Source organism: Dendrobates tinctorius, unplaced genomic scaffold, assembly GCF_039654945.1.
Source record: "Dendrobates tinctorius isolate UK_male_01 unplaced genomic scaffold, ASM3965494v1 ptg000098l, whole genome shotgun sequence".
NCBI classification, from domain to species: domain Eukaryota; kingdom Metazoa; phylum Chordata; class Amphibia; order Anura; family Dendrobatidae; genus Dendrobates; species Dendrobates tinctorius.
Window position 1 is genome coordinate 18,712,055 of NW_027361766.1, and position 27,857 is coordinate 18,739,911.

At 41.2% G+C, this 27,857-nt stretch overlaps 1 protein-coding gene across 2 annotated transcripts in view; it reads right to left on the minus strand.

Annotated features, from left to right (window-relative positions):
• PIK3C2B (phosphatidylinositol-4-phosphate 3-kinase catalytic subunit type 2 beta) overlaps positions 1 to 27,857 on the minus strand; it is a 133,252-nt gene that overhangs the window by 94,298 nt on the left and 11,097 nt on the right. The window contains exons 1-2 of one of the 2 annotated variants that reach the window (XM_073587168.1): positions 7,492 to 7,614; positions 526 to 1,341 (exon numbers count right to left, since the gene is read on the minus strand). In XM_073587168.1, coding sequence (XP_073443269.1) covers positions 526 to 1,242 — 717 coding nt within the window. In that variant the 5' untranslated portion in view covers positions 1,243 to 1,341; positions 7,492 to 7,614. Of the gene's footprint in view, positions 1 to 525; positions 1,342 to 7,491; positions 7,615 to 27,857 lie in introns of those variants that run through there. The other variant, XM_073587167.1, reaches the window with a different exon arrangement.

Genomic DNA, 27,857 nt, shown 5'->3' on the forward strand with positions numbered 1-27,857 from the left:
CAGATATCAAGGTAACATGTTATTCAGATTGTTATGACCTACAAGCACCTTTGGAGGGCTGATCCTACTGACAGATTCCCTTTAAATGTAACCTTGCTAGGATAGTGGAGAAATGAAATAAATTGCCAATATTCATATCATACTATTTCTGTACTTCAATGACAACATTTTCACATCATTGGAACACTTGGAATATTTCAAATATATCATGCCATGTCTCATGCGGACTGACAGATAATTATGGCACACAGTGGCATGTAAAAGTTTGGGCACCCCTGGTCAAAATTACTGTTGTTGTGAACAGTTAAGCAAGTTGAAGATTAAATGATCTCTAAAGGGGCTAAAGTTAAAGATGGCACATTTGTTTTATAATTTAGGCCAAAAAAAAAAAATAAAAAAATATAAAAATAAATAAATATATATATGGGCACTCTGCACGGTTAGTAGTCACAATTCATTTCATTGCCAAGACACAAATCTCCACTCTCAAATCAAAAAAATATCATCTTAATATACAAAACTCACCGGTCCCATGGACGCTCTAGTGTTCCGGTACTGTTTCTGCCCATACGTGCGTGGTGGTAGTTGGGGTGGCAATGTGTTGCTTCGTGCTACCGGTTTCCCAGTCACTCCCTTTCGTGAACTTACATCTTTCCAGTGCCCTTCAGCTTGGCGCAAAAGCTCAGAATCATACGCCGGAGCCAGATTGAGGCGGGTAAGTGTATCATTAATGTCTTCATAGTCTAACTCCAAGCATTCCTCTCCCCTACTTAATAAGTTCGCATCTTCTTCTTCAGAAATCCTACGACCAAGCAGTTTCCCTCCCGTTTCTTCAGTGTACACATTTACATCCCGAGATTGAGAAATCTTGTCAGTCGATGAGGAGACCTCTTTGAAATACTTCATAACCTCAGAATGGGAGGGCACCGGAGAGGACATGTTTTTAGGGGACCTCCTGCCGTCGTTTTGGCCATTTCCTTGGTGTGCATCACCATATATATACAGGTAGTCTCCAGACGGTGGAGGTTTGGTTCTTTGGGGCGAAGGTACCGATGAAGAGGAGTGTGACACATCTTCCCACGAGATGAGGGGACTCTCGTTCGATTGTCTGCTATCTCGTCTGAGCCTGGAAAGTGCGTCATACTCCATTTGCAATGCCTCTGCTAGTGCAAGCTCCTTTCGACTCATTCCCAGCGCCTCTAAGCCATTCCATTGTTCCTTCTTTCCGCCTGAAGTTGACATTACTGAGAATTTATATTAATAAGCAATACAGACCGAAGAGGGCTATTGTGGAGGAAAATCCTTTACAGCAGAATGAGGCATAATGCTTCACAACGCCACCTTTAAAAGGAAGACAATAAAAATATCATGAAATAAAAAATAACTATGCACAACACAGACATCTGCATTTCAATAAGGCTTTGCCATGCGGTTTTATTCTAAGACGACTCATGTCTAGCCTGACCACTATGCTACCTTCCAGCCATAACCACGTGTTCTTGGATGACACTGTATGGTAAAGCAGGGTTTCCTACTCAAGCGCCCAGCTGCCAGGAATAACATGTTCCAGCCAATTAGTTTCTGCTTTTTAAAATAGAAGGGGAAAGTAGCTGCTAAAGGAATGCATCACATGTAATGGACAGAAAGTATACAGTCTCACTTTTTGGCCTTATTCCACAGATCGTGTAGCGTAAATTAGCCTTAAAGGGAATCTGTCACCAAGTTTTTCCTGCCCCATCTGAAAGCAACACTATGTAGGGGCAGAGACCCGGATTCCAGTGGTTTTTCACTTACTGGGCTGCTTGCTACAGTTTTGATAAAATCACAGTTGTATCTGGTGCAGTTCGCTAAATGCTGAGCTCTGTGTTACCCCTCCCATACCACTGATTGGCAGCTTTCTACTGTGCATATGCAGAAAGCTGCCAGTCAGTGATGGGGTTATACCGAGCTCATGAATATAGAAGACTACCTGGCAACAGGTTTATTAGTCCTCTAGTGATAAATCACTGCTGATAATAGTGAATTTATCAAACCTACAGCAAGCAGCCTATTAAGTGACACATTATTGGAATCAAGGTCTCTGTCTCTACATTATACTGCTCTCACAAACCTGGAGACAGATTCCCTTTAAACCTGAGCACCTATAAATTTGTACCGTGATTTACTCGAGACTCATTGACCTCGTGGTGGGTGACTACCTAGGCCTGGCCCGCTTGTTTAAAAATTGCAGAGAGCAGCATTAAAAGAAAACGTCTGAGTAAAAGAAAGATATTCAACTTTTTTTGCCCAGAAAACTTGCACAAGCTGCCTAATAAATCTCTGTAGTGGGTGTGGGTTGATATTTGGAGGTGAAGGCACAGTTGATAAGGTCAGGAGTATAGATTATGGGTCCAATTCATCAAAGTGTTTACACCAGAAAACTGGAGTAAAACACTTTAAAAAAGTCACAACAACAATCACGCACAACACAGAGGTACGCAAAATTTTTGCAACTTTTGCTGCTTTCAAGCCAGCTTTGGGCAGCTCCACCAAAATGGGCAGAGTTGTGGAGGAGCCAGAGAGGGAAGGAGTGTGGCTATGCCCACCCATGAAATCCATCAAAAGTGGCAGAGTTCCTTACTCCAGAAAGGTTACTACAGTCAGTGACTGGAATAATATTTCTGGCGAGGTTGACACCACTGATAAGATGCACCAAACGTAAGTTGGTTTCGTGTTTAAATAAATTAGATGCGTCTTCTTGTTGCACGTCTCTCATTAAAGAGAATCTGTCAATAGGTTTTTACTATGTAATCTGACAACAGCATGCAGTAGGGACAGGGGACCTTGATTCCAGCAATGTATCACTTAGTTTACTAGGTGCAGCAGTTGTGATAGAATCACAGTTTTCACTGTTGCATCTTTAGCAGTGCTCAGAATGCTGCAATTCCGCCCACACCATTAATCTGCAGCTTTCTGAGCACATGTAACTTGGCGCGAGGCGTTAGCCATGGGCGAGGCACTCGTCTTCAGTGCCCCGGCATGTAACATGAAAGTAGATCCTGTCCGGGTGTGTGGACTTTTGTTGTGAGGCTTGCCAGGACCAGATGTTTCACTGTTTAATGAGGTAGACCTCCATTCCATAATAAACTCTTTACTGAACGGTCACTTGGTAAGGGTAATATACAAGGGATAGCGGGTACAAAGCCTTATAGAAGCTTCCTTTACAGTATGAAGCATTATTCCACACAGTATCTGTACTCTGTTGTATATTCCAGGGCACAGTTTCTCCCTACTTCACCACAACCCAACTTTAACACAACAGTCCTGATTCACAAGTCTCGTTTACTTGTTCAGTGTCCTATTTCTTCCACTACTGGAAGAGCTACCACTCGGGACGGTTCATTACTCTCAGTCTCTCAATCAAGGCCTGTTATTTTCTGCGTTATAAGCACCAGTGCTTGTGGCTAAACGTCCTTTCCTAGGACCCGTCTCTATCGCCTTTTGCGTTCTCTCACTCGGTCACCCTTTTGTTGCAGCACTGCTACTTTGCACTCCAAACCCTACCTGACTAAGGAACAAGAAGTTCTTCACTGTCTTTCAACATAGACCCTCCTACTGTGGGCTAGTCCCAATTGTTAACTTTCAACTTGCCCTATGGGTAACTTTCTACACTATACATTACATATCTTATAACACTAAACTAACAATTAATATTAAATGCATGGTGGAGTCACAGAGAATTGTCAGAAAACCGAGGCACCACAACTGCACTCCCCCAGCAGAAAATGGCACTATAGCTGAAACGCGTGTTGGGGTGGTGGCACAACAGCTCTCAGGTAAATCATGCTCTGCACAGTCTTTTAGTCAAACCTATCATCTCATAATGTTTATGTGTTGGTTCCCCCTGGTATTTTGAGTATTTACTCACCAGCTTATGATTGGGTATTTTTTCTGACACTTTATGTATTCATTTCCTTCAACTTCCCTTCTATGTACTGTACCTGTGCATCATTTTTTCACCATTTGCCTCGTCAGCGTGCAGCTGTGGTGCCTCGGTTTTCTGACCATTCTCTGTCTCCACCATGCATTTCATTTCTTACTTTTTAATTACTTGTATATTCCCAATAAATATTACGTTTTATATTCTATTTGGTTTCTTGTGCATTTTTTTCTATGTTTAGCCTTGCATAACCTTAATACACTATCCTCACTCTGATACGGTTTCCCTTGACTGTTTATAATTTTCCTGCTTCTATTAGCCCATATATCTTTCCACTATACTAACAATGCTTATCACACTATATCGCAATACATTACAAATCACATTATGCAATATTTACAAAAGATTCAGGACACAATTCACACAGCACTTTGCACAACGTGATTGGTGTCTTCAGGGGCAGGAACGGAATCATTCATACTATGATGAACCTGTGATTGGTACAACAAAGTATCAATAATAACATTTCAGTAATAGTGAAAGATGAACCAAAATCTTTTTTTTTTTTCTTACATACCGTACTTCCCTTGCATAAAAAATCTCATGTCCTTGCATTTGATAAGTGGCGATGTGACCCATAATATAATAAAGGAGAAACATCTATTTGATCCAAATATAACCAGATCTGGAAGGAGCAGTAGGGAGGTCACTTGGGTCAATTTACTAATTTTATAAAGCATTCCATAATGGAATGTATAAGCATGATAGCGGTGTTATTTATGTGCTACGGTCTGTGCACCTGCAGAGCACAGTGGGGATGCTTTATTCCTGTTACTGTGGCATTCTGTGAGTACAAATCACATAGAAAGACAAGATGAGGGACACCAATACACAGCCCAGCTCTTAGAATAATCACAAGAGCCGCGCAGATGGGCTGTGGAGTTACTAGGGACAGATTTTGGCTATAAAGCTAATAATGAGACATTATTATGGTCCTCACCTATCAAAACCGTAAAACAAAAAATCCCACCTTGTTTCCTATAGGAGGAAACCGAAAGCTCTGAGCGCGTTCGGAACTGTAGAAATGAATAGAGAAAGGGGCTCACTTGTGCAGACCCCTCACCTCGGACAGAGGTGCACAGCGGGCCCTCTACTCTTAGATTCCATGTCTTGTGGATATACTAAAAATGTAAAAGATGGAAATAAACCCTTAAACTTGTATTAAAAAAAACAACAAATGGCTGCTAATCGGCATTTAATTTTAACACAAGACTTTCGTTCCGAATATGTCGTATTTTTATCGCGATGGAACATTTTATACTTTGGTACAAACCACACTAAAGACTTCTTATATTGTTTCTTATGTAAGTAGAGATGTAAGCAAAGGGATAGTGAGAGGAGCCAGAAGCAAACGCACACAAATATAATACAAGTTAGTCAGGATGGCACAAATGAAACGTGTTTTGGGGGTAAACCATCCCCTTCGTCGGCATGTAGACCATATTGGTGTTCTTACCTGATGAAGGTTCATCCACAAAACACATTGCATGGGTGCATTTGCTTCTGGCGTCCCTCACCATGCCCTCGCTTTTATCGTGACTTCCTTTGTACCACATCCAAACCCACTAAGGATTTCAGAGAGTGAGCTGAGTGCCTTGTACTTCCATGATTTCCTTTTTAATTATTTTACCTATATCATATTCCTCAGCGCTTTACAGCCATCATCATCACTGTCCCCAATGAAGTTCACAACCTAAATTCCCTATCAGTATGTCTTTGGAGCGAGGGACGAAAACGGAGAACCCGGAGGAAACCCACACAAACACGGGGAGAACATACAAACTCGTAGATGTTGTCATCGGTGGGATTTGAACCCAGGACCCCAGTGCTGCAAGGCTAACCGCTGTTTCCTTAAAAGGTTTATATGGATATTATGCTTACAGCACAATAAAATAAGGTCAGAATATTACTTGGTTTCACGACTACACCGATGTGTTTCCTTACGAAGCTCTTCTCTCTTTTCCTGTTCCATAAACCATTTATTATTTCTTAGTCACAGACATAATGTTTGTAGGCAATCCTCACTTATAACCTCCAGTACATGTGAAAATATCATCACTCCCCATAAATGGTTTTACAGAAGAAAAATGATTTAGATGTAGTTTACGGAAAGAAAAAATACCAGATGAGTTCCACAAATTCCTAAAGGAGCATTAATGGCAAATCTAGCTGCAATGGAAACTCGAAGACTTCACATTGCTCAGTCCACAGCCCCAATAGTTGATAAAGACCATGGTTCTTGAATTTCACTGTATAAACATAATCAATTACAGACACCAGAGGAGCCATGTGCGCTGAGATACACCAGCTAGGGAAAACGGCAACTATCACATTTGAGAGAATGCTTTCAAAACTAAAAAAAGAGTTAATAGTTTATTTTGAACAAATAAAATGTATATTGAATAAATATAAAGAGAAATATGAACCAAATCAGTATTTGGTGTGACCACTAGTGATGAGCGAGTATACTCGTTGCTCAGGTTTTCCCAAGTAAGCTCAGGTGTCCTCCGAGTAATTGGATGTGCTCGGAGATTTAGTTTTTGTCGATGCAGCTGCATGATTTGAAGCTGCTAGACAGCCTGAATACATGTGGGGACTGCCGGCTTGTTAGGGAATCCCCACATGTATTCAGGCTGTTCATCAGTCGCAAATCATGTAGCTGCATTAACAAAAACTAAATCTTCGAGCACGCCAAAATACTCAGAGGACACCCGAGCAACGAGTATACTCGCTCATCACTAGTGACCACTCTTTGCCTTTAAACTTTGACTCATCAATTCAGAGCACCTGTTGCCATTGTTCTGCAACCCAGTTCCTATATTTTTGTGCGTAGCTGAGTCAATTGTTCTTTACAAGTCAATGGTAAGGCTTTCTGGTTGCACTTCTTTGAAAATGACTATTTCTGGCCAGGCTTCTCCAAACAGTAGATGTTGGTGATTCTTCAAAAGAGCTTGGACAGCACATCATGAGACCCGAGTCTGGTTTAAAATCTTGGGGGAGGGGGCCTTACTGATGCAGTATAACTACCTTGTGTCTTGCTGCTGTGCTTAGTCTTGCCACAGTGGATGACAGATGACACGAAACATTGTGGGATTCCACAACCTCAACTTTGTAGCAGAGTTTAGCTGTTCTTCACCTAGTGTTAATCCTCCTAAACAACTGTTTGGTTCACATAATGACTGTGTTTCAACCCACATATGAAAAGGAAGATCATTATCAGCTGTACAGTGTGTGATGTAGTGATCACTAGTGGGCTGGGGTATACTCACTTAGCAGCGATAATACGTACAGCACGACTGTGTTTCTTTAAAAGTCCATGTGGGTTTATTGCTCGATAAACCCCAACAGCACAAACACAAAGTAAACAACCTTTAGCTCCGGCAAAACAAAATAACAGTGTCCATAACAGGGCTCTGCTCCGACAAGCCTGTGGTCACACACGCTTGGTTAGAGTCAAGTATTCAAGCTCGGTCTGGAGCCAAACACACACAGTTCCCCAGGCTCTGGGTTACCTGCGTAACTGTTGCTCGGGTTTTCCCAGCCTGGATTCCGATAGGTCCTGTCCGTAGATCCGAACCTCAGGAGCACTAGCCAGCTCCAGTCTCAGACATGGGCTTCTCCATGTGGTGCAACCAGCAAGACACATAGGACCTTCCTGACTTAACAGGAGCACACCCCTTGGGAGGTGTGTGGTTAACCAGTCCCACCCATCACTTCTGGTTAACCCTAAATCCAGTCCTTTACTAAAAATACAGGCTCGTTTGACTACAAGACCCAGCAACCTGTCCTGGATTCAGATCACAGCAGACTTCTGTCTGTGCGATACACACCTATCTCTGAGAATACCACTAGTTGGTACATCACAAGCGGACATAAAAAGTCTACATGCCCCTTTTAATATGACATGTTTTCGTCATGTAAGAAAAAATCATGACATGAAGAATCATTTGAGAACCTTTTCCACCACTAATGTCACTCAATCTGTACAAATGAATTGAGAAACAAAATTAATTTTGAGGGAAAGATAAAAATAACAAAACTAAAATAATGTGGTTGCATAAGTGTGCACACCTGTTTATAATTGGAGATGTAGTTTTGTTCAAAATTAGCCAATCACATTTAAAACGTACGCTATATTAATAATAGTCAGTACGCAGATGCCATCATTCAAAGTGATTCTGATTAACCTCACAAAGTTTAACTGTTATTGTAGGATTTTTTCTGACATTTACTTAGTCGCATTTTACAGCAAAATCTATGGTCCGTAAACAACTTAGAACTCATCAAGGGATCTCATTGTTGAAAGTTATCAGTCAGGAGAAGGTTACAAAAAGATTTCTAAAGCATTAGAGATACCATGGAACCCTGAGAAGATGGTCATTTTGAAGTGACTTAAATTTGGCACAACTGGGACATTAGCTAGAACTGACAAATTTGCGTGCTGTAGCATGCAATCAAGAAATACATCAAAGTTACTTACTGGTAGCCAGTTTTTACAGAACCCATGACAGTACACCTGAGAGAGGGATCTGCCCACCAAGGACAGGAAACCTACTGAAAAGGGCGGTACCTCTCCCTCACATCAGTAGGGTAACAGAGCATGAGAGGACCTCCCAAAAAAAATTATACACACTCCAAATCCTTATTTCACCAAACTCTATAGTGAACACCAATACACTAAAAGAAAAAAAATTGGGCATCGGGGGGCTAATATAGAGGTGCTGTCATAGGCTCAGGAAAATTTGGCTACCAGTAAGTAAACTTGGCGTTTTCACTTCACCCATGAAAGAATACCTGAGAGAATTACAGAGAAACGAATCACCTTGGTAAGGGACCGGGTTGCAGCACCCGTCTAACAAAGGTTAGGTCAGCAGAGGAGGATAAATCTAGTCTGTAGTGCTTAAATTGGCTCTCTCTCAACTGCCTGGTTACAGACAAGTATTCTATCAAAGCTCTTCTGACATCAAGACTATGAATTTTTTCCTCTCCGGGGGTTCCTAGGATTATTGCAAAAAGAAGATAGGAGGATTTCCTACAATTGCTACCTTTGGGAGATAAGCCAGATCAGGTCTTAAAGGGAATCTGTCACCCCTTTTTTGAGATATCATATAATGATATCATTCAATTGTGTGTCACATATGGATTCTCTTAGTACTTTTGCTTCCCCCTGACCCCGCACCTTTCATGCATAAATACATTTTTCATATCGGTTCAGATGTATGTAAACTGCCGCTGTCCGGTCCGCTGGGTGGGGCTTATTCAACTGCCCCCCCTCTGTCTTGCTCTATGCATTTCTTCTTGTGTAGCGCAAGACAGGGAGGGGGGGAGCAGTTGAATAAGCTCCGCCCAGCGGACCGGACAGTGGCAGCTTACGTACATCTGAACCGATATAAAAAAGGTATCTATGCATGAAAGGTGCGGGGTCAGGGGGAAGCAAAAGTACTAAGAGAATCCTTATGTGACACACAATTGAATGATATCATTATATGATATCTCAAAAAAGGGGTGACGGATTCCCTTTAACACAATTCTATCCTCATACACCAGAGAATAAGGAGGGTTCACTGAAAGGGTTTGAATATCACTAACCCTACGTGCCTAGGTCAGCGCTACCAATATTATGGTCTTCAGAGTAAGGTATTTAACCTACGATTCTTATTATGGTTCAAATGTTTTTTATTGGTTATTGCTTACAGAACTAAATTTAGGTCCCACAGGGGAACTATTGGAATTGGGACTGGTCAAGATCTGTTGCAGGATCTTATAAACTTCAATATCTATCTGTTAGCTGCCACACTGTAATCATAACATGCTCCCAGGGCTGAGACTTGAACCTTAAGGGTATTAGTAGTTATCCCAAGTTCTAAACCCCTTTGGAGAAATTCTAGAATGGGTTTAAATGGAACCTTCCCTCATTGTTTTTGGTGAGAAATTTTCTCCTAGTTCTGCAATATATTTTAGTTGTTATCGGTTTCCTACACTTCAATAAGATGAAGACTAATCCAGGAGAGAATCCATTTTGACTCAATAGTACCCTCTCAAGTTCCATGCTGTTAGATGTAAGCCTTTCATTTGAGAGTAAAAGTCAATAAGGGTAGCAGTCACCAGGGAGCACTAGGAAGGCGGTGAGATGAAATGTATAAAAGAGTGGTTCAATGCAGCTCCAGCCGTAGACCTCCAAGGGAGGATGATATGCTGAGACAATAAAAATAAACAGTCAAAGGAGCGCTAAGAACACTAGGACAAGTATTGGTTTCTTAAGTCCACAACACGTTTTGACAGTGACCGGTCTCATCAAGTGGCACCTGATGAAGACGGGTCACTGTCGAAACGTGTTGTGGACTTAAGAAACCAATACTTGTACTGGGGTTCTTTCTTTGACCGTTTATTTTTATTGTTTCATTTGAGAGTGACCCTGAGTGTTACAGAACCCCCCAGCACACCGAATAGGAGATGTATGCCCTTAATGCAGCAACCGATCGGCTGCGACCCCCTGGGCAGAGGTAAACAAGATATCCCACTTCTGACCTCCCCCCACCTTTGTAAATCCCACGGCTATTGTAATGTACATCTGGCGTCTTAATTGGAGCCTGTTATCTACTGGCACGACACACACTGATTGTCCTGCCCTCTGTATGTATATATATTCTGAGACCGATGAGTAAAATGTGGTCACACACTGGACATACATGGAGTAGCAGTGATCTTTTATATGTTCCCATGTTACAAAGCCTTTCGAACCAGCGTCCTTCATTCAGGAGTGAGGAAAAGCAGAGTGGACCTCCTGAGAAACGGGGTGGTAATGTAAGAAGTATTACAGCACAGAAGACCCCGTTACACTGACTAAGGTCCAGGATCTCCGGCACGATCCATGATTCAGACATTTTAACTTAATTAAGGAAAACCATGGCTTTTTTGGCTAAAATAAATCAAAATCACTCTTGTCTGTTCCTCCTTGATCTTCCTCAAAACTGCTGGGATCATGACTAACATAGGAAAAAGTGTATGCTATCCTGAAGTTCAAAGGGGTCTGCATGGCATCTATCGAATGGGGGTTTTCTTTTGGATTCAATGAACAGAACCTCTTCACTTTCCTCTCCTGCTTGATGGCAAACAGACCTATCTCGGGCAACCCCCACAAGTCTACCATGTGCTAAAACACCTCGGAATTTAGTGTCCATTCCCCTTGCCTCAGTCTGTTTCGATTTCGGAAGTCTGCTCTGGTGTCTCCTATCCCATTTATATGTAATGCTGTTAGGGAAAGAAGGTGTTGTTCTGCTAGTGGAAAAAGATTGTTTACTGCTACCATTAGGGAGTGGGACATTGATCCCCCTATTGATTTATATACGGCACTGCAGTTTGACCTGTTTCGTGAAGTGACCAAGAACTCCAAATCATCTGATCTCTCAGATGTGCCCCCCAAGCTAACTTGCTTGCGTCTGTGCCTGTGGTAATAATGTCGCTTACTGGGGCCAACCATGGGACACCTGATGACAGGTTTGACCTGTCTATCCGCCATAAGAGGGAATTTCTGGTTACAGAAGAAAATTTCACTTTTACATCTCAATGCCCTCCTAACAGTCTCTGCGCTGATAGCTTCAGTGGGAAATACTGTCTCATATGCAACTGGGCCCACATCACAGCCCGTGTGAGCGAGCTCTAAAGGTGGGAATAATTATGCAACCACATTATTTTAGTTATTTATTATTTCACTCAAAAATATTTCTATTTATTCTTAAATAGATTTGTACAAATTATGGGTGATTTGAAGGTCACATTCACACGTTCAGTATTTGTAAGCCAAAATCAGTAGTGGATGAAAAACAAGAAGTAGTGACGAGTTTCTATTATACTTTCTCTGATTGTTCCACTCCTGGGTTTGGCCTACAAATACGGAGGTAAAATACTGACCAGAGATATGTAGACTTTTTATATCCACTGTGTGACTTGTGCAAAATAATGTATCAAATGTAAAATATCATAACATAAGCAAATAGAATAAAATAGCACCATAGACACTGATTCATTCATGACAACATCAATGCAGAATACAAACCACGAGAGGTTTTTGTGGGAAGGCGAAACTGACCCAGTAACTACTTGCCTTATGCCAGAATATAACACAGGCTATCTACCCAGACCAACACTAGTGCTCACTTAGGCAAACACTTGAGTAAAAGCAATGTACCGTAATGAAGATACATATAAGGACCTTGTAAAATAAAGTGTAATTTCAACAATTTTGGATTTAAAAGGTCCAGATATTTCCAGGAGTGTGGATTTATTTTCATTTGACAGCAAACTTACCGTAATTTGACCTGGATTTTCTCAACCTAAAAAAATGACTCGATAATGCAGACCTGTCACCGGGTCAAAAGTGTACAGTTTTTGCTCCTATTCTAGTCCAGCTGCTCCGCTGAAAGGGCGGACCCATGGTAAAGACTATAAAGTAGAACTAAATAAAGAGACACATATCTATGGCACAGCATATCAGACTAAAAAAACAAAACAACAAAAACGAACAGCAGAAGCAAAATAAAAGCAGAAATGGTGTAACGGTGTAACTTTGACCTGTTACTGGTCTTCTTTAAATGGTCTTTAAACCAGAGAGTTCTATCACACAAAATAGTTAATAAATAACATTTCCCACATGTCTACTTACCACCTGCATCATCATTTTAAACATTTTTTTTCTAGTTAGAAAGGTAGAAGGGTGCAAAGTTGATCAGCAATTTAATTTTTCCAACAAAACCATTTTCATAGGGACCACATCACATTTGAAGTGATTTTGAGAGGCCTATATGACAGAAAATAGTGACACCATTCTAAAAACTGCAGCCCTCAAAGTCCTCAAAACCACATTCAAGAAGTTTATTAACCCTTCAGGTGCTTCACAGGAAATAAAGCAATGTGAAAGTGAAAAAGTTAACATTTACGGTACCTTTTTTTTTTTGCCACAAAAATTTTACTTTAGCCCAATATAAAAATTTTCACAAGGGTAGCAGGAAAAAAATGGACCCCATAAGTTCTTGTGCAATTTCTCCTGAGTTTGCCGATACCCTACATGTGGGGGGAAACTAGGGCAGGGCTCAGAAGAGTGGGAACACAGTTAGACTTTTTGAACGGAAAAATGACTGGAATCAAGAGTGTCACGTTTGGAGAACCCCTGATGTGCCAAAATAGTTTAACTCCCACAAATAAACCCAAACTGGAAACTAGTCCCCAGAAAAAATGTATCTAGATGTGTGGTAAGCACCTTGAGCCACCAGGTGCTTCACAGAAGTTCATAAATTAGAGCCATGAAAATTAACCCCTTAACCCTCAGAGGTATCTTCATTTTTGCTCCCCTCCCAGAGCCATAACTTTTTATTTTTCGGTCAATATGGCAATGTTGACTAAATGATAAAACTGACCTACCATTATGATTCTCCAGGTCATTATGAGTTCATAGACACCAAACATGTCTTTCTTATCTAAGTGGTGAAAAAAAATTGAAACGTTTGTTGAAAAAAAAAAAAAAAAAAAATTGCACCATTTTCCAATACCGTAGCATCTCTATTTTTTGCGATCTCGGGTTGGGTGAGGGCTTACTTTTTGCATGCCGAGCTGACGTTTTTAATGATACCATATTGGTGCAGATACGATCTTTTGATCACCTGTTATTGCATTTTAATGCAATGTTGCGGCGACAAAGAAAAAAACATAATTCTGAAGTTTTGACTTTTTTCTCGTTACGCCTTTTTTATATTGATAGATCGGGCGATTCAGAACGCGGCGATACCAAATATATGAATGTTTGATTTTTTTTATTGTTTTATTTTGAATGCGGCGAATAGGGGCGATATGAACTTTAATTTTTTTTTTTATTTTTTTTTAAATATTTTTAACCCCTTTACCCCCAAGGGTGGTTTGCATGTTAAAGGGAATCTGCCACCCATTTTTTGTGATATGATGTAAGGATATCATTCAATTTAGTGTCACAAAAGCATTATAGCAGGACTTCTGATACCCCGACTCCCCACCTTTGATGCATAAATACCGTTTTTAGCTCTTCTGCAGTGTATGTAAATCTCCGCTTTACGGTCCTTCTCTCCCCCCCTTCCTCGGCTTGCTGTACGTATTGTGATCTGTGAATATCACAGATCCCGTGGAGTTGCCGCGCGTGCACATTGAAATGGCCTCTCTCGCGTGCGCAGTATGCTTTGCCCAACTATGGGCAAAGCATAAAATCATTATTGCGCATGCGCTGGCATACGCCATTACGTTCTATGGCAACTCTACGGGTTACCATGGGAGTGATCTGGACCCCGCGTCATACCGCGAGGTCTCCGGTCCAAAGGAAGAGGGGCTGTCACAGCATGTTTGATTGCAGTGTGCCAGGGGTTAAAGTGCTACGAGTGACCACTCCTGGCATGTAGTGCTGAGAATCAGTTGACACCCAGCCGTGATCAGCCACACTCCCCCCGTAAGTGCGGCTGATCGCGTGTATGATGTACTATTCCATCCATGGTCATAGGGGCCCAGGGCACAAGGACGGAATAGTACGTCAAAGATAAGAAAGGGGTTAAAAAACTTTTTTGTTTTTACTTTTGGCATGCTTCAATAGTCTCCATAGGAGACTAGAAGCTGCCATAATCCGATCGACTCTGCTACAAACAGGCGATGATCACTCTGGCAGTTGCAACCACAGAAGTCTGCTGGACCTCTGGTTTGACGTGAATAAGGGGTGCTCACTGCTATAGAGTAGGTGCTCAGGAGAAAAAATTAAAAATCAATAGGATAATGACCTCCGGCACTCAAAAATTTGATTTAAAGTTTATTTCCTCCAAACATGGCAGACTCAAATGAAAATGCAGACACATAAATTCAATGTTTCGGCTGGCAAGCCTTTCTCAAGAAATGTCTGTTTTAGTATGATGAGTCCTCTTTTTAGAAAAAGTGGTGTCAATCCCACTGTAGGTTCTCGGAACTCCTTTCCCGGAGTTCTGGGTAAGCAATTCCGGGTAAGTGTCTCCGGGTGAAGATGTCCGGTTAAGGCTATCCAGTCACTAGACAGGGAGGTCCGAGTCTACTTCTCTGCCCTATTGAGTACAGAGTAGGGTACTGCAGTGTGCAGGTGCTGGGCCTCTCTGACCTTTCCCGGCGCCTGCGCACTGCAGTATTTTGCTCTGCCGTCAACAGGGCAGATTACGCCTGCACAGAAGTGCGATGTCAGGGAACCATGAAGCAAGCAGGAGGGCGTCTTCTCAAGAAGATGGGAGGCGCTGGACCCGGACCTGCAACACCCATCGGACCGGACCACCCCCGGGTGAGTATAATAAAACTTATTTTTCTTATCTTTCAGGTCGGACCGGGGGCTTATCTACAGCATTATAGAATGCTGTAGATAAGCCCTGAAAGACAGTTGCCGTATCTTATATCGGCCAAAACAGGGGACAGGTTCACTTTAAGAATTGCAATGTGTCTTTAAAAATCGGATGTTATACATCATATTCAATTTTTTTTGCACAAACATAGACTAAAATAGGTGAGCCTCATGCAAAATAGGGGAGAAACTAGAGCATGAGGCCGTTTTTTTCAAACATATAAAATCTGACGTCTGAATGGTCTAATTGAATAACATAAGTGTGAGTGCAATTCTAGTGAGGTCAGCCTTTTTCATGAACAGCATTGACTAAAAACAGTCATGTGAACACACCCTTACAAACATGTGTGGTCTATTTGGACTATTCGGATAGGTGGGTCCCCTTCGGCTCTTAGGCCGGGGTCACACTTGCGAGAAACTCGCACGAGTCTCGCGTCTCAACACCCAGCACTGCCGCCGGCACTCGGGACCGGAGCGCTCAGCTGCATATAAACTACATGCAGCCGCACACTCCGGTCCCGAGTGCAGGCGGCAGTCTCGGGTATGGAGGCGCGAGACTCGTACGAGTTTCCTGTAAGTTTGACCCCGGCCTTAAAGTGTGTTCTTCTTTGAAAGGCCGCAGCCAGTGTCTGACGCATGCTGCCTGCACATCGGGCAGCATTTATTAGCTGTCAAGTTCCCTTGAAAAGGAGTGGGTGATAAATACAGAAGTGGTGACGTGTTTCTATTATACTTTTTCCTCCGATTGTTCCTCGCCTGGTTTTGGTTTACATATACTGAGGTAAAATACTGACCATATACTCAGCATGTGCACGCATCATCTTCCAAACCCGAATACAAAGAATGCCCAGCCACAATCTATACTGCCTGTACAGAAAGTCACGCGCATTCATAATGCATCACAGAACAATAATACACAGGCCTTTCTCTCTAGACTATGGCCTACAGCACTCTCGCTACACAAGACTCCATTACACAGATAGATTTGTAGGTGCATTGTAAATATCCTTTACCACTCTACCAAGACATTAAAACATATACTATTCTTTCTACAGTTTCTTAATTCATTTTTCTCAAACTTATGTCATAATAAATATGACAATTAGGGCTCATTCACACCAGTATTCCTAGATAATATGGATCTGTATTAGTTTAGTCTTCATTATTTCATTTTTCTATTGAAAAAAATGTTACTGGAACATTTAGGGAGTGTGCACACGCTGCGGATTCTGCTGCGGTTCCGCAGCGTTTTTGGCCCTGCGGATCCGCAGCAGTTCCGCAGACCTGGTACAGTACCATGTTATCCAATGTGATTTCAAAACCGCAGCGCCCATGCTGCGTTTTTTTCCACGCGGTTTATAATCCGCAGCATGTCAATTCTTTCTGCGGATTCCGCAGCGGTTTGGCACCTGTTCCATTGTCCAGGTGTCAATCCGCAGGTCACGTTACCTGCGGATCTGCATGGAAAAAAACGCAGGTTAATCCGCAGCGTGTGCACTTATCCTTATAGAGGACCTGTCACCAGGTTAAAAGTGGACAGTTTTTGCTCTTCTTTTATTCCTGCTGCTCCACGAGTATTAGGTTTTATTTTTAAGGGGTTATCCACTACTTGGACAACCCTTTCTCATTCTTGTTGGGCCTCGTTAAACTAAAAACACCTATACTTACCTTCGATCCTGTTAATGTTTCAGTGTTGTAGGCATTTGCATGCTGATTACCGTATTTTTCGGACTATAAGATGCACCAGACCATAAGACGCACCCCAAATTTTCAGAAGGAAAATGGGGGAAAAAATTAATGTGTCAAATGGGGGTCAGTCTTACAGTCTGAATTCAGCGTACCGGGGGAGGGGGTCGGCAGCGCTAATGGAGCGGGGTCACAGGGGGTGTTCGGTGGTCCGGCGATGATCTGACTCCCATCCCAAGGTAGACATCGAGAATTTTGCTCGCAAAAAGTGCGTCTTATAGTCCGTAAAATACAGTATGTCACACGAGCCCTGTACCCAATCGGCAGCGGTGTAACTGTCCCTGCCTTTCAACAAATTGAACATCAAGAGGAATGCAGAGCTGCCGAAACATAGCAGTTCTGTTAAAACTATAGTGGCCGTGGTCAGATACTACAGATCCACCCCCTATTCTGAAGTACCATAGAGATTATGGAACTGCTGTATTCCGGCAGCACCTGAGAGCTTCCGGCCGCTGCCAGTATCCTGGTTGCCACCGACCCACCAATTAGACATTGATGGCCTAGCCTAAGGAATTTATTTATCATTTATCTATCCCCAGTGAGGCTCACAATCTAAATTCTTTATCAGTATGTCTTTGAAGTGTGGAAGGAAACCTGAATACCTGGAGGAAACCCACGCCAGCACAGGGAGAACAAACTCTTTGCAGATGTTGTCCTCGGTGGGGTTTGAACCCAGGACTCCAGTGCTGCCAAGAAACAGTGCTAACCACTGAGCCACCGTGCTGCCCACAAATAGGCCATCAATACAAAAGTAGTGGCCAACCCCTTTAATTGTTCAGATTTTCTCATCTGTGTTTCAGCAACATTCAACAAAAATAGATGACCCTTTAACAAAATAACGTAATTAAATGAAATAGACAAAAAGGATAAAAAAAAAAAAAAATGGATAACGGAGAACACAACATACAACAAAAGGGTTACACCATGGAAAGAAAAACAGGACAATTACTACAAAAAAAACCTGCTTCTGTATTGGAACCATATTGTAATACAGAGGTGTGAATGAGATCTAACCCCGTAAAATTCTTCCGAATCAGGATTAATGGGCCCCAACATTCTGGATTACTGGATGGGCATGGTGTCTCAGTAGTTAGCACTGTCAGGGAGCGTTCATACAGTCCGAGTGCTGCCCATGAAAAAAATATATATCACGTGGACAGCACTTGGAACATTGTTATTCAATAGGGCTGTTGAGATAACAATTTTTTTCACACACGCCAAATGTCAGCATTAATAAAATCGCAATATGCACAAGTCTCTTTTGCATTTCGAGACTTGCCTATTCAAGTCTATGGGATCCAAAATAGATCATCCATATAGCGTCCAGTCTTTACGGCTACATTGTCATTATTAACATTGGAATTTGTATACGGTCTTGTAAATGTTATTCACTGCTGACGTATAAAACAAATGGCATACAAATGACAATACAGATAGAATAACGTTTTTTCTTGGTATTTTTATTTAGACAGTCATGTGAATTTAGCCTTGCATTGAACAACTAATTTATGCCTGTGCTTATTTGTTCCTTTGTTTAATCTACTCCCAAATTGAATAACATACTGGTAGATTATTTGGCTTCTATGAGAAAGGTCTCTGAGACTAATGCATACGCAACCATTCACAACAAAGCAGAATATGCAGATGATACGTGGCAAAATTTGAAAAAAAAAAAAATAAATAAAAATAAGGGTATGCTCACATGTGGAGTTTTTAAAAGGCAAGTTTTCTTTTTAACTTGTTTTATTTATTAACACATTCAAGAAAACCAAACTTTATCTTTTGTTAAATGGACATCAGTGTGGAACATTTGCTCAAAGATAAAAGTTGTCAAGTAAACACACTGACATAGAATAAACATCACATGTGAATATACCCGAAAGGCAAAAGAACTCCAGGAAGACGGCTCAAAATGTAATGCATAAAAATAAGCTTCTGTTATACAATGTGTTACAGTACTCGAATATTTTCTTCTTTTAGGCCAGTTTTGGAAAAGCATATACTCCTAGCATACTGTTCAATCGAGTCATCGGAAATATGTCAGACCAGGATTGGTAAACCAATGTTCCGTGTTGCGGAATGGGCAAAATTGTAAAGTGCTTGTAAAAACTATATCAAATTTGTAATACATATATTATTAAAAATTCTCTCTCATCTCAAAAGTTGAGTGATTTTTAATTCTATAAAGTACTGCTCTTTGCCCAAGTTGTCGACCACCTCCCCCGTGAATCAGAGGTGGCTGGTTCTGTAGGCAACGAGCTGATTGCGGATCATTGGGTCCGGTAGGCTTCGGAGCCCCAGCACTCCTGCAATTCTGCGAAGGCAAAGCGACTTCTGCTTGCAGAATGGGGGAAGCACACCGTTCAGACCAGCAGCCACTGGTCCAAACTGAATCTTCAGGAGGACGCCTTAGAGCTCCGTTTCTGTATAAGTAAAACCTAAAGCACGATTACAGAAATCTAAAACTCAAATAGAGGAAATATCTCTCTATTACATGCATATAATAAATTATTCACCAAAAAACTATTTCTTGCCTACCTGATTAAGATCAATGAGGATTTCAAAACCTAAAGCACTTGTATGCCCTTGCAACTATCAGATAACATCCATCAAAAATGCAATGTTTACTCGCCAAGAATGAGCATTTCATTGCACCCCTTCCCCCGTATTCCCAAGATACCTTCTTGTAAAGCGCCCAGCATCTCCCGAATGACCTGCATTGGAAGAGGAGGAGGGAGGTTACCCATCTGTAGAGGAAGAAGCACAAGTCAGGGCGGGGAAGAGGGGGTTACACTGTATGATCACAACCCTCCTCCTCCTGCTGATGCTTGTGTCCTGCACCTGCTGCCCCTGATCTACAGATGAATCAAGCGGAAAATTCATCACAATGTCTGGGGGAATGTTTATTTCTGTAAGGCAGTTTCCCACCATAAGCCCAGGCGTGAGTGGACGGCTCTGCTCAGGCCTCATACTCTGCACTGGGAGTGTGTGTGAATGCGGCCTAGTAATGGTGGTACTGACAGAAGAACATGTAAACACCATCTGCTTCACTTCCTCCAAGCTCCACTAGAGCATCTCTAGACTCGTGAGGCTGCGTTCTTCAAGGCTAAGAGTCGAGCAGACACAGTTCACCTAACCACCAGGCCATTTGTAAAATTCATCATAATCAACCGCTAAGGCCTCTTTCACACTTCAGTTTTTTGTGTCAGTTAAAATCCGCCAAAAAGGCGGACAAGCGGATCCGTTCTTAACTGATGTCAACGGATGCCACAGGATCCCTTTTTTGACGGATCCGCAAAATGAGGATATTTAAAGGAACTGCTGGCCGGGAAGAGGAGAGAGCGAGAGAGAGCGAGAGAGATTTTTTTTGTCCGGCACCCAGACAGAATTTCAGGTTAAATCAGTGTCTGGAGGATCCGCCGGCCAAAAAACGTTGCAAGCTCCGTTTGGAAATCTTTGAGGATGTTGACGGACAGCAACATTATGGCGGATCCGCACAAAAACGGATGCAACGGACGGCAATCCGTCAAGATCCGCCAATAATGAAAGTCAATGGGGAGAAAAACGGATCCGCAAAAAAAAATTGCGGATCCGTTTTTTTCAAAACCTGGCAGATTTTGACTGATTGTAAAAAACGTCATACTATACCCCAATGGACAAGCCTCCATCAGATAAATGAAGCCATATTAATAATAAACATCGCGGGACCTTTTACGGCCATACACACTAAACACAGGACTTGATATGTGCACTGAGCTTTGGATGTTTTGGTTTTTTTCTATAGATATTCTATAACATAATTTCTAAACATCAATAATAAGAAAAAAAAAAAAGCCCCAAAATAGTGAAGAACTGCTTTTTTTGCAATTGCCAACTTGCTGTAGGGGTTCTGTCCAGCCCCGGAATGTCCTATAGTTGCACCATAAACTATTGCATCTAGTGAGCTGCTCATACTCATTAGATAGCTGTCGGCCAACAACTGTTCCTCCCGAAATACACATATACCCTTGACATCTGCTGTTGCGGGAAAGTCGGACACCACTTTGCACACTATATGGCCAACCAGACATGCCTGATTGACATGTGGCCACTAGAGTTGAGCGACTTTGGTCGGATCGGGTTTCATGAAACAAAATTTGTTTCAGATGAAACTCGTCCGACTAGGGCAAAAAAGGTCGGAGTTTCGTCCGAAACCCGACCCCAATGAAGTCAATGGGAAATAAAAGTTGGCATTGAGCGGATGACATTCATCCACTCAATGCCGACTTTTATTCCCCATTGACTTGCATTGGGGTCGGGTTTTGTACGAAACTCCGACTTTTTTTGCCCTAGTCGGACGAGTTTCATCTGAAACAAATTTTGTTTCATGAAACCCGATCCGACCAAAGTCGCTCAACTCTAGTGGCCACTAATAATCGTATAGAAAAGTAGTAAAAAGGGTAACATCTATACAATAAAGAAAAATGGCATGTAAGCCGAAAGCACACACTTTTGGGCTCCGGGTGAAGAATGGTTATAGTATACTGTAGGCTAAGGTCGCAGACACTTCAATCCTTAGCCAAGTATAAATACGTTCTGTCCCTTCCTTATGATAAGCTCTGCAAATCTATTTGCCTTCCTGGCTACATACAAAGAGAGAAACTTGGAACATTTACGGGATCCAAATTTTATGAAATAAGACTTATGGTAGTCAAATCCATGATTCACAAATCAAACACCAATTTTGCCATCCCTAATAATAAAAATCTTTCTCTGCAATCCTGTTTATAAAAACAAAAGGATAATCCAACCGTTAGGAATGAATAACGACACCGTGAAGAACAAGTCAATTTCACAACATTACAGCATGTACGGCCTATAACATTTATCATAGACTTTTAACAAGCCATCTATAAAAAAAAAAACCCTAAGTGAACTAAGGTATGTTCCACAAGAATCTTTACTGCCAGAATAAAAGTTACAAACTATTCAACAAGTGTTTGATAACAATTCCAAATTGCAAAATTATAGATCCAGAAATGGCCAGTATTATGTTAATAAGTCAAATTGCTAGAGACAAGAATACAAAAAAATAAAGCAAAACGGAGTAAAGATACCGTGGGGAAAATAAGTATCTGATATTCTGCCGATTTTACAAGTTTTCCCACCTACAAAGAATGGAGAGGTCTGTAATTTTATTCGTAGGTACACTTTACCTGTGAGAGACAGAATCTTAAAAAAAAAAAAAAAAAAAAAAAAATTAAAATCACGTTGTAGGATTTTTACATAATTAATTTGCATCTTATTACATGAAATAAGTATGTGATACAATAGAAAAACAGAACTTAATATTTGGTACAGAAACCTTTGCTTATACAGGACGATGCTGTTACATTCTTGTCTGAACAAGCTTATACTACCTCTGCCTCTGTTGTTAAAGGGAATCTGTCACCCCGAGACACTTTTATGCTATTACTATGGGCAAAAAGGTAATAGAATGCTTAAACTAGTCTTACCTTTATGCTTCATAGCTGCAGTCTAGTTGTTGAGAAATGCACTTAAGGGTACGTGCCCACGTTCAGGAACTGCTGCGGGTTTGACACTGCGTATTTATGCAGCAGAAGCAAAATTCCAATGACGTAGTCAGAGGAAAAAGAAGAGATCCAGTAACAATAAAAACTCAATATTTATTATTAATACATAAAAATACAATTTCAAAGAATTAAAAAAGCAGAAAAAATGTCTCAGAGAGATGCCACTAAGAATGTAATGTAAACATGATCATGAACCCAGGTATACCGGCCACCAGTCTGATACTGAATCAAAAATCAATAAGAAATACTAGGCACAAAAACCATTCCACAATTAGTTACAAGTAACAACTCAATAAGAAGGGAAAGCTTCATGTGACCAGGAAAACGCCCCCGGAAGAAGCCAGCGGAGAAACGTGTGCTGGGGTGGGCAGCTGCCACTCTCTTTATCTCGTCTGATCTCCAGGTATTGATATTATACTCATGCTATTGTCTTGGTCACATGTCTTATTGAGTTTTTAATTATAGACCATAATTGTCAATGAACGTGTATGAATCTTGTTTTTTTATACGTCAATTCATGTTTTTATTTATACGTTTTTGGGGTATTTGCGCGGATTGCTTATTTTTGTACTTTTGGGGGTATTAGTGCCACTGGAAAATGTTATGGTATGGAATAAATATAAAAATATTTCATTAGTTTGAGCTTATGCACAAAGCAATACCAAATATGTAATTTTTTTTTGGATTTTGTTTGGGGGATGATTTAAACAGAAGGCCGCCATACACCTATAGCAGCCATTCCTAAGGCGTTAAAATATACAGTGGGTACGGAAAGTATTCAGACCCCTTTGAATTTTTCATTCTGTTTCATTGGGCAGCACGGTGGCTCAGTGGTTAGCAGCCTTGCAGCGCTGGGGTCCTGGGTTCGAATCCCACCAAGGACAACATCTGCAAGGAGTTTGTATGTTCTCCCCGTGTTTGCGTGGGTTTCCTCCGGGTACTCCGGTTTCCTCCCACCCTCCAAAGACATACTGATAGGGAATTTAGATTGTGAGCCCCATCGGGGACAGTGATGAAAAATGTGTGCAAATCTGTAAAGAGCTGCGGAATATGTTAGCGCTATATAAAAATAAAGATTATTATTATTGCAGCCATTTGGTAAATTCAAAAAAGTTCATTTTTTTCTCATTAATGTACACTCTGCACCCCATCTTGACTGAAAAAAAAACCCTAGAAATGTTTGCAAATTTATCACAAAAGAAAAAATGAAATATCACATGGTCATAATTATTCAGATCCTTTGCTCAGTATTGAGTAGAAGCACCCTTTGGAGCTAGTACATCCATGAGTCTTTTTGGGAATGATGCAACAACTTATGCAACAAGTTTTTCACCCCTGGATTTGGGGATCCTCTGCTACTATTCCTTGGAGATCCTCTCCAGTTCCGTCAGGTTGGATGGTGAACAGCCATTTTCCCGTCTCTCCAGAGATGCTCAATTGGGTTTAAGGTCAGGGCTCTGGCTGGGCCAGTTAAGAATGGTCCCAGAGTTGTTCTGAAGCCACTCCTTTGTTATTTTAGCTGTGTGCTTATGGGTCATTGTCTTGTTGGAGGGTGAACCTTTGGCCAAGTCTGAGATCCAGAGCACTCTGGAAGAGGTTTTTATCCAGGATATCTCTGTACTTGCCCACATTCATGTTTCCTTCAATTGCAACCAGTCGCCCTGCCCCTGCATCTGAAAAACACCCCCATAGCATGATGCTGCCACCACCATGTTTTTCTGTTGGGATTGAAGTGGGCAGGTGATGAGCAGTGCCTGGTTTTCTCCACACATACCGCTTAGAATTATCACCAAAAAGATCTTTTTCTCATAAGACCAGAGAATCTTATTTCTCATAGTCTGGGAGTTCATGTGTTTTTTAGCAAACTCTATGTGGGCTTTCATATGTCTTGCACTGAGGAGAGGCTTCCGTCGGGACACTCTGCCATAAAGGCCCGACTGGTGGAGGGCTGCAGTGATAGTTGACTTTGTGGAATTTTCGTCCATCTCCCTACTGCATCTGTGGAGCTCAGCCACAGTGATATTAGGGTTCTTCTTTACCTGTCTCACCAAGGCTCTTCTCCCACGATTGCTCAGTTTGGTTGGAAGGCCAGGTCTAGGAAGACTTCTGCTGGTCCCAAACTTCTTCCATTTAAGGATTATGGAGGCCACTGTGCTCTTAGGACCCTTGAGTACTAGAGAAATTATTTTGTAACCTTGGCCAGATCTGTGCCTTGCCACAATTCTGTCTCTGAGCTCCTTGGCCAGTTCCTTTGACCTCATGATTCTCATTTGGTCTGACATGCAATGTGAGCTGTGAGGTCTTATATAGACAGGTGTGTGCCTTTACAAATCAAGTCCTATCAGATTAAACACAGCTGCACTCCAGTGAAGGAGTAGAACCATCTCAAGGAGGATCCCAAGGAAATGGACAGCATGTGACTTAAATATGAGTGTCTGAGCAAAGGGTCTGAATACTTATGACCATGTGATATTTCAGTTTTTCTTTTTTAATAAATGTGCAAACATTTCTACATTTGCTTTTTTCAGTCAAGATGGGGTGCATAGTGTACACTAATAAGAAAAAAATGAACATTTTTGAATTTACCAAATGAATGCAATGAAATAAAGAGTGAAAAATTTAAAGGGGTCTGAATTCTTTCCATACCCACTGTATATAAGATAGTGGTAGGTAGATGGTTGAACAAATGTCCACCTGGAGGATTTAACCCTATACATTTTAGTCTATATTAGCTGTAAAACTTGTTCAACCCGGCCACACGTGTTTAATGACCCAAGGTAAAGAACAAAAGATCTTTCAGTGAGCATTTTGGGAATTTTCAGTTATCATTCTTTCAGGACGGAGTTGATCTGGATGATCAATTTGGTGGAAATCATCCATTTTCATCAACTTTAGGCTAATTTGTATGACCACCTTAAAAGTTTAGTCCCAACATTAAAAATAATTACCTATCCGCCAGGACCACCATTAATCTTTAGGACCGGTCTCTGAAATTTCGCTTTTGTAAAGAGTGGGGGGGTCGTATATACACACTCACAAATACCAAAGGCAATGTTGAGGCCCATAGGAATAAAGGCAAACAATGTAACAAACATCATTCATACTCATGTAAAGACTACTAGAAGAAAGGAGAAAACTGTAAATAAATTCTTGGGGTCCACGCCTATACATGAGTGGGTGATACAATGAAAAGCCTACACCCAGCACTCATTATTCCCCAGTGGGAGAATCTGATGAAGGGAAATTCTACTGACAAAATTTTCCATCAATATACTGTAAGCTAATTCTTAGAACACACATTTGCTTAACGCTCACATAAAACCAATGTGAATGTGCAAACCTATTATTAGACAGAGCGACCTCATATAACATAACAGAAATTAATTGCATTTGGAAAATTAAATACATAATTAGTAACAGACAACCAACTTATGAGTATTTCTAGAAAAAAAAAAAGGGGAAACAGATGAAACATGAGCCACAGAAATAGAAAAACAAATGAAAATGTTTAGCTTCATGCAATGGGAATTTTCTGTAAAGTTATGGCTTTAAGGGCTCGGCCTATTGGGCATATGAATTGAATACTGGTCTCCACCTCTGTGGCTTCATTCAGATGGCCATTTTCTCATATTTGAAAATTTTACCTTTTTTTCAGCGTGTTGGATCAGTTTTTGGTCCATGTGTCAATTTTGTTTTTTTTTTATCGTCAATATGTGATCAGTTTTTTCTTATATGAAAAAATAGAGGTTTTTCCAATTTTCTACTACGAACTTCTCAATGACAAAAGGAACCGAACTTGGATAACACACAGATGGAGTGCGAGCACTTTCTGCTAGGTTTCCATGGCTTTTTGACTGCATAGTGTAGTTTGCTTATCTTTCCATAAACCCCTTAAGGTAGTGTTCCCCACCTCCACTCCTCAAGGCCCACCAACAGGTCATGTTTTCAGGATTTCCCTTGTATTGTACAGGTGATCCAATTATCACCTGGGCAATACTAAGGAAATCCTGAAAACATGACCTGTTGGTGGGCCTTGAGGAGTGGAGGTGGGGAACATTACCTTAAGGAATTGGGAATTCATAGTTGGGGGGGGGTTCCTTTTTCCCTCCACTTGTTCCAATAGACAGAACTATAAATCAACGAGATACATAAAAATCTTTTCATGAAAAATCAACAAAACTATTATGTTAACGTAAAATACACAAAAAACATACTGAGGCTCACGCACACGCCCATGGATTTCTATCTGATTACGGATCGCAATGCACAGACTGGCCAGGCCCGGGACCTGAATGCGATAGTCTCACAGAAAAACAGTATACAAAGCTATCATGCTCCGGTTGGGATACCCGCGGCCATAGTCAGGTGGGAAAACTTGCAAAATCATCAGTGTCTCAAATGCTTATTTTCCCCACTGTAGGTACAATTGGTGCCAAAGTAGTTACCATAGGTGCAGGGTGGAAAAAAATTATTTGAGACACTGTCGACATTGGCTGTAACTGGCCTGAAATTAGGCAGTGTAAATAGGCCATGAGGCCAACAGTTTTATTGTCTACTTAAATCCCAGTATTTTGGCTAAAATTTTGTTTCTACACACTGGTGAAATATTTAGGTACACTGCCATTTTTGCAATTTTTCCACACTTACAAAGAATGGAGAGGTCTGTAATGTTTATTGTAGGTACACCAACTGTGAGAGACAGAAACTAAGAATAAATAGAAAATCACATTGTATGATTTTTACATAGGTAGTTTGCATTTTATTGCATGAAATAAGTATTTGATACAATTGAAAATCAGAACTTAATATTTGGCATAGAAAACCTTTGTTTGCAATTACAGAGGATAGATGTTTCATGTAGATCTTGACAAAGTTTGCACACACTGCAGCAGGGATTTTGGCCCACTCCCCCATACAGATCTTTTCCAGATCTTTCATGTTTCAAGGATGTCGCTGGGCAACATTGAGTTTCAGCTCCCTCCGAAGATTTTCTATTGGGTTCAGATCTGGAGACTGATTAGGCCACTCCAAGACCTTCAAATGCTTCTTATGTAGCCACTCCTTAGTTGCCCAGGCTGTGCGTTTTGGCTCATTATCATGCTAGAAGACCCAAGCATGATCTATCTTCAATGATCTTACTGAGGGAAGAAGGTTGTTGGCCAAAATCTCAGGATACATGACCCACATCCATCCT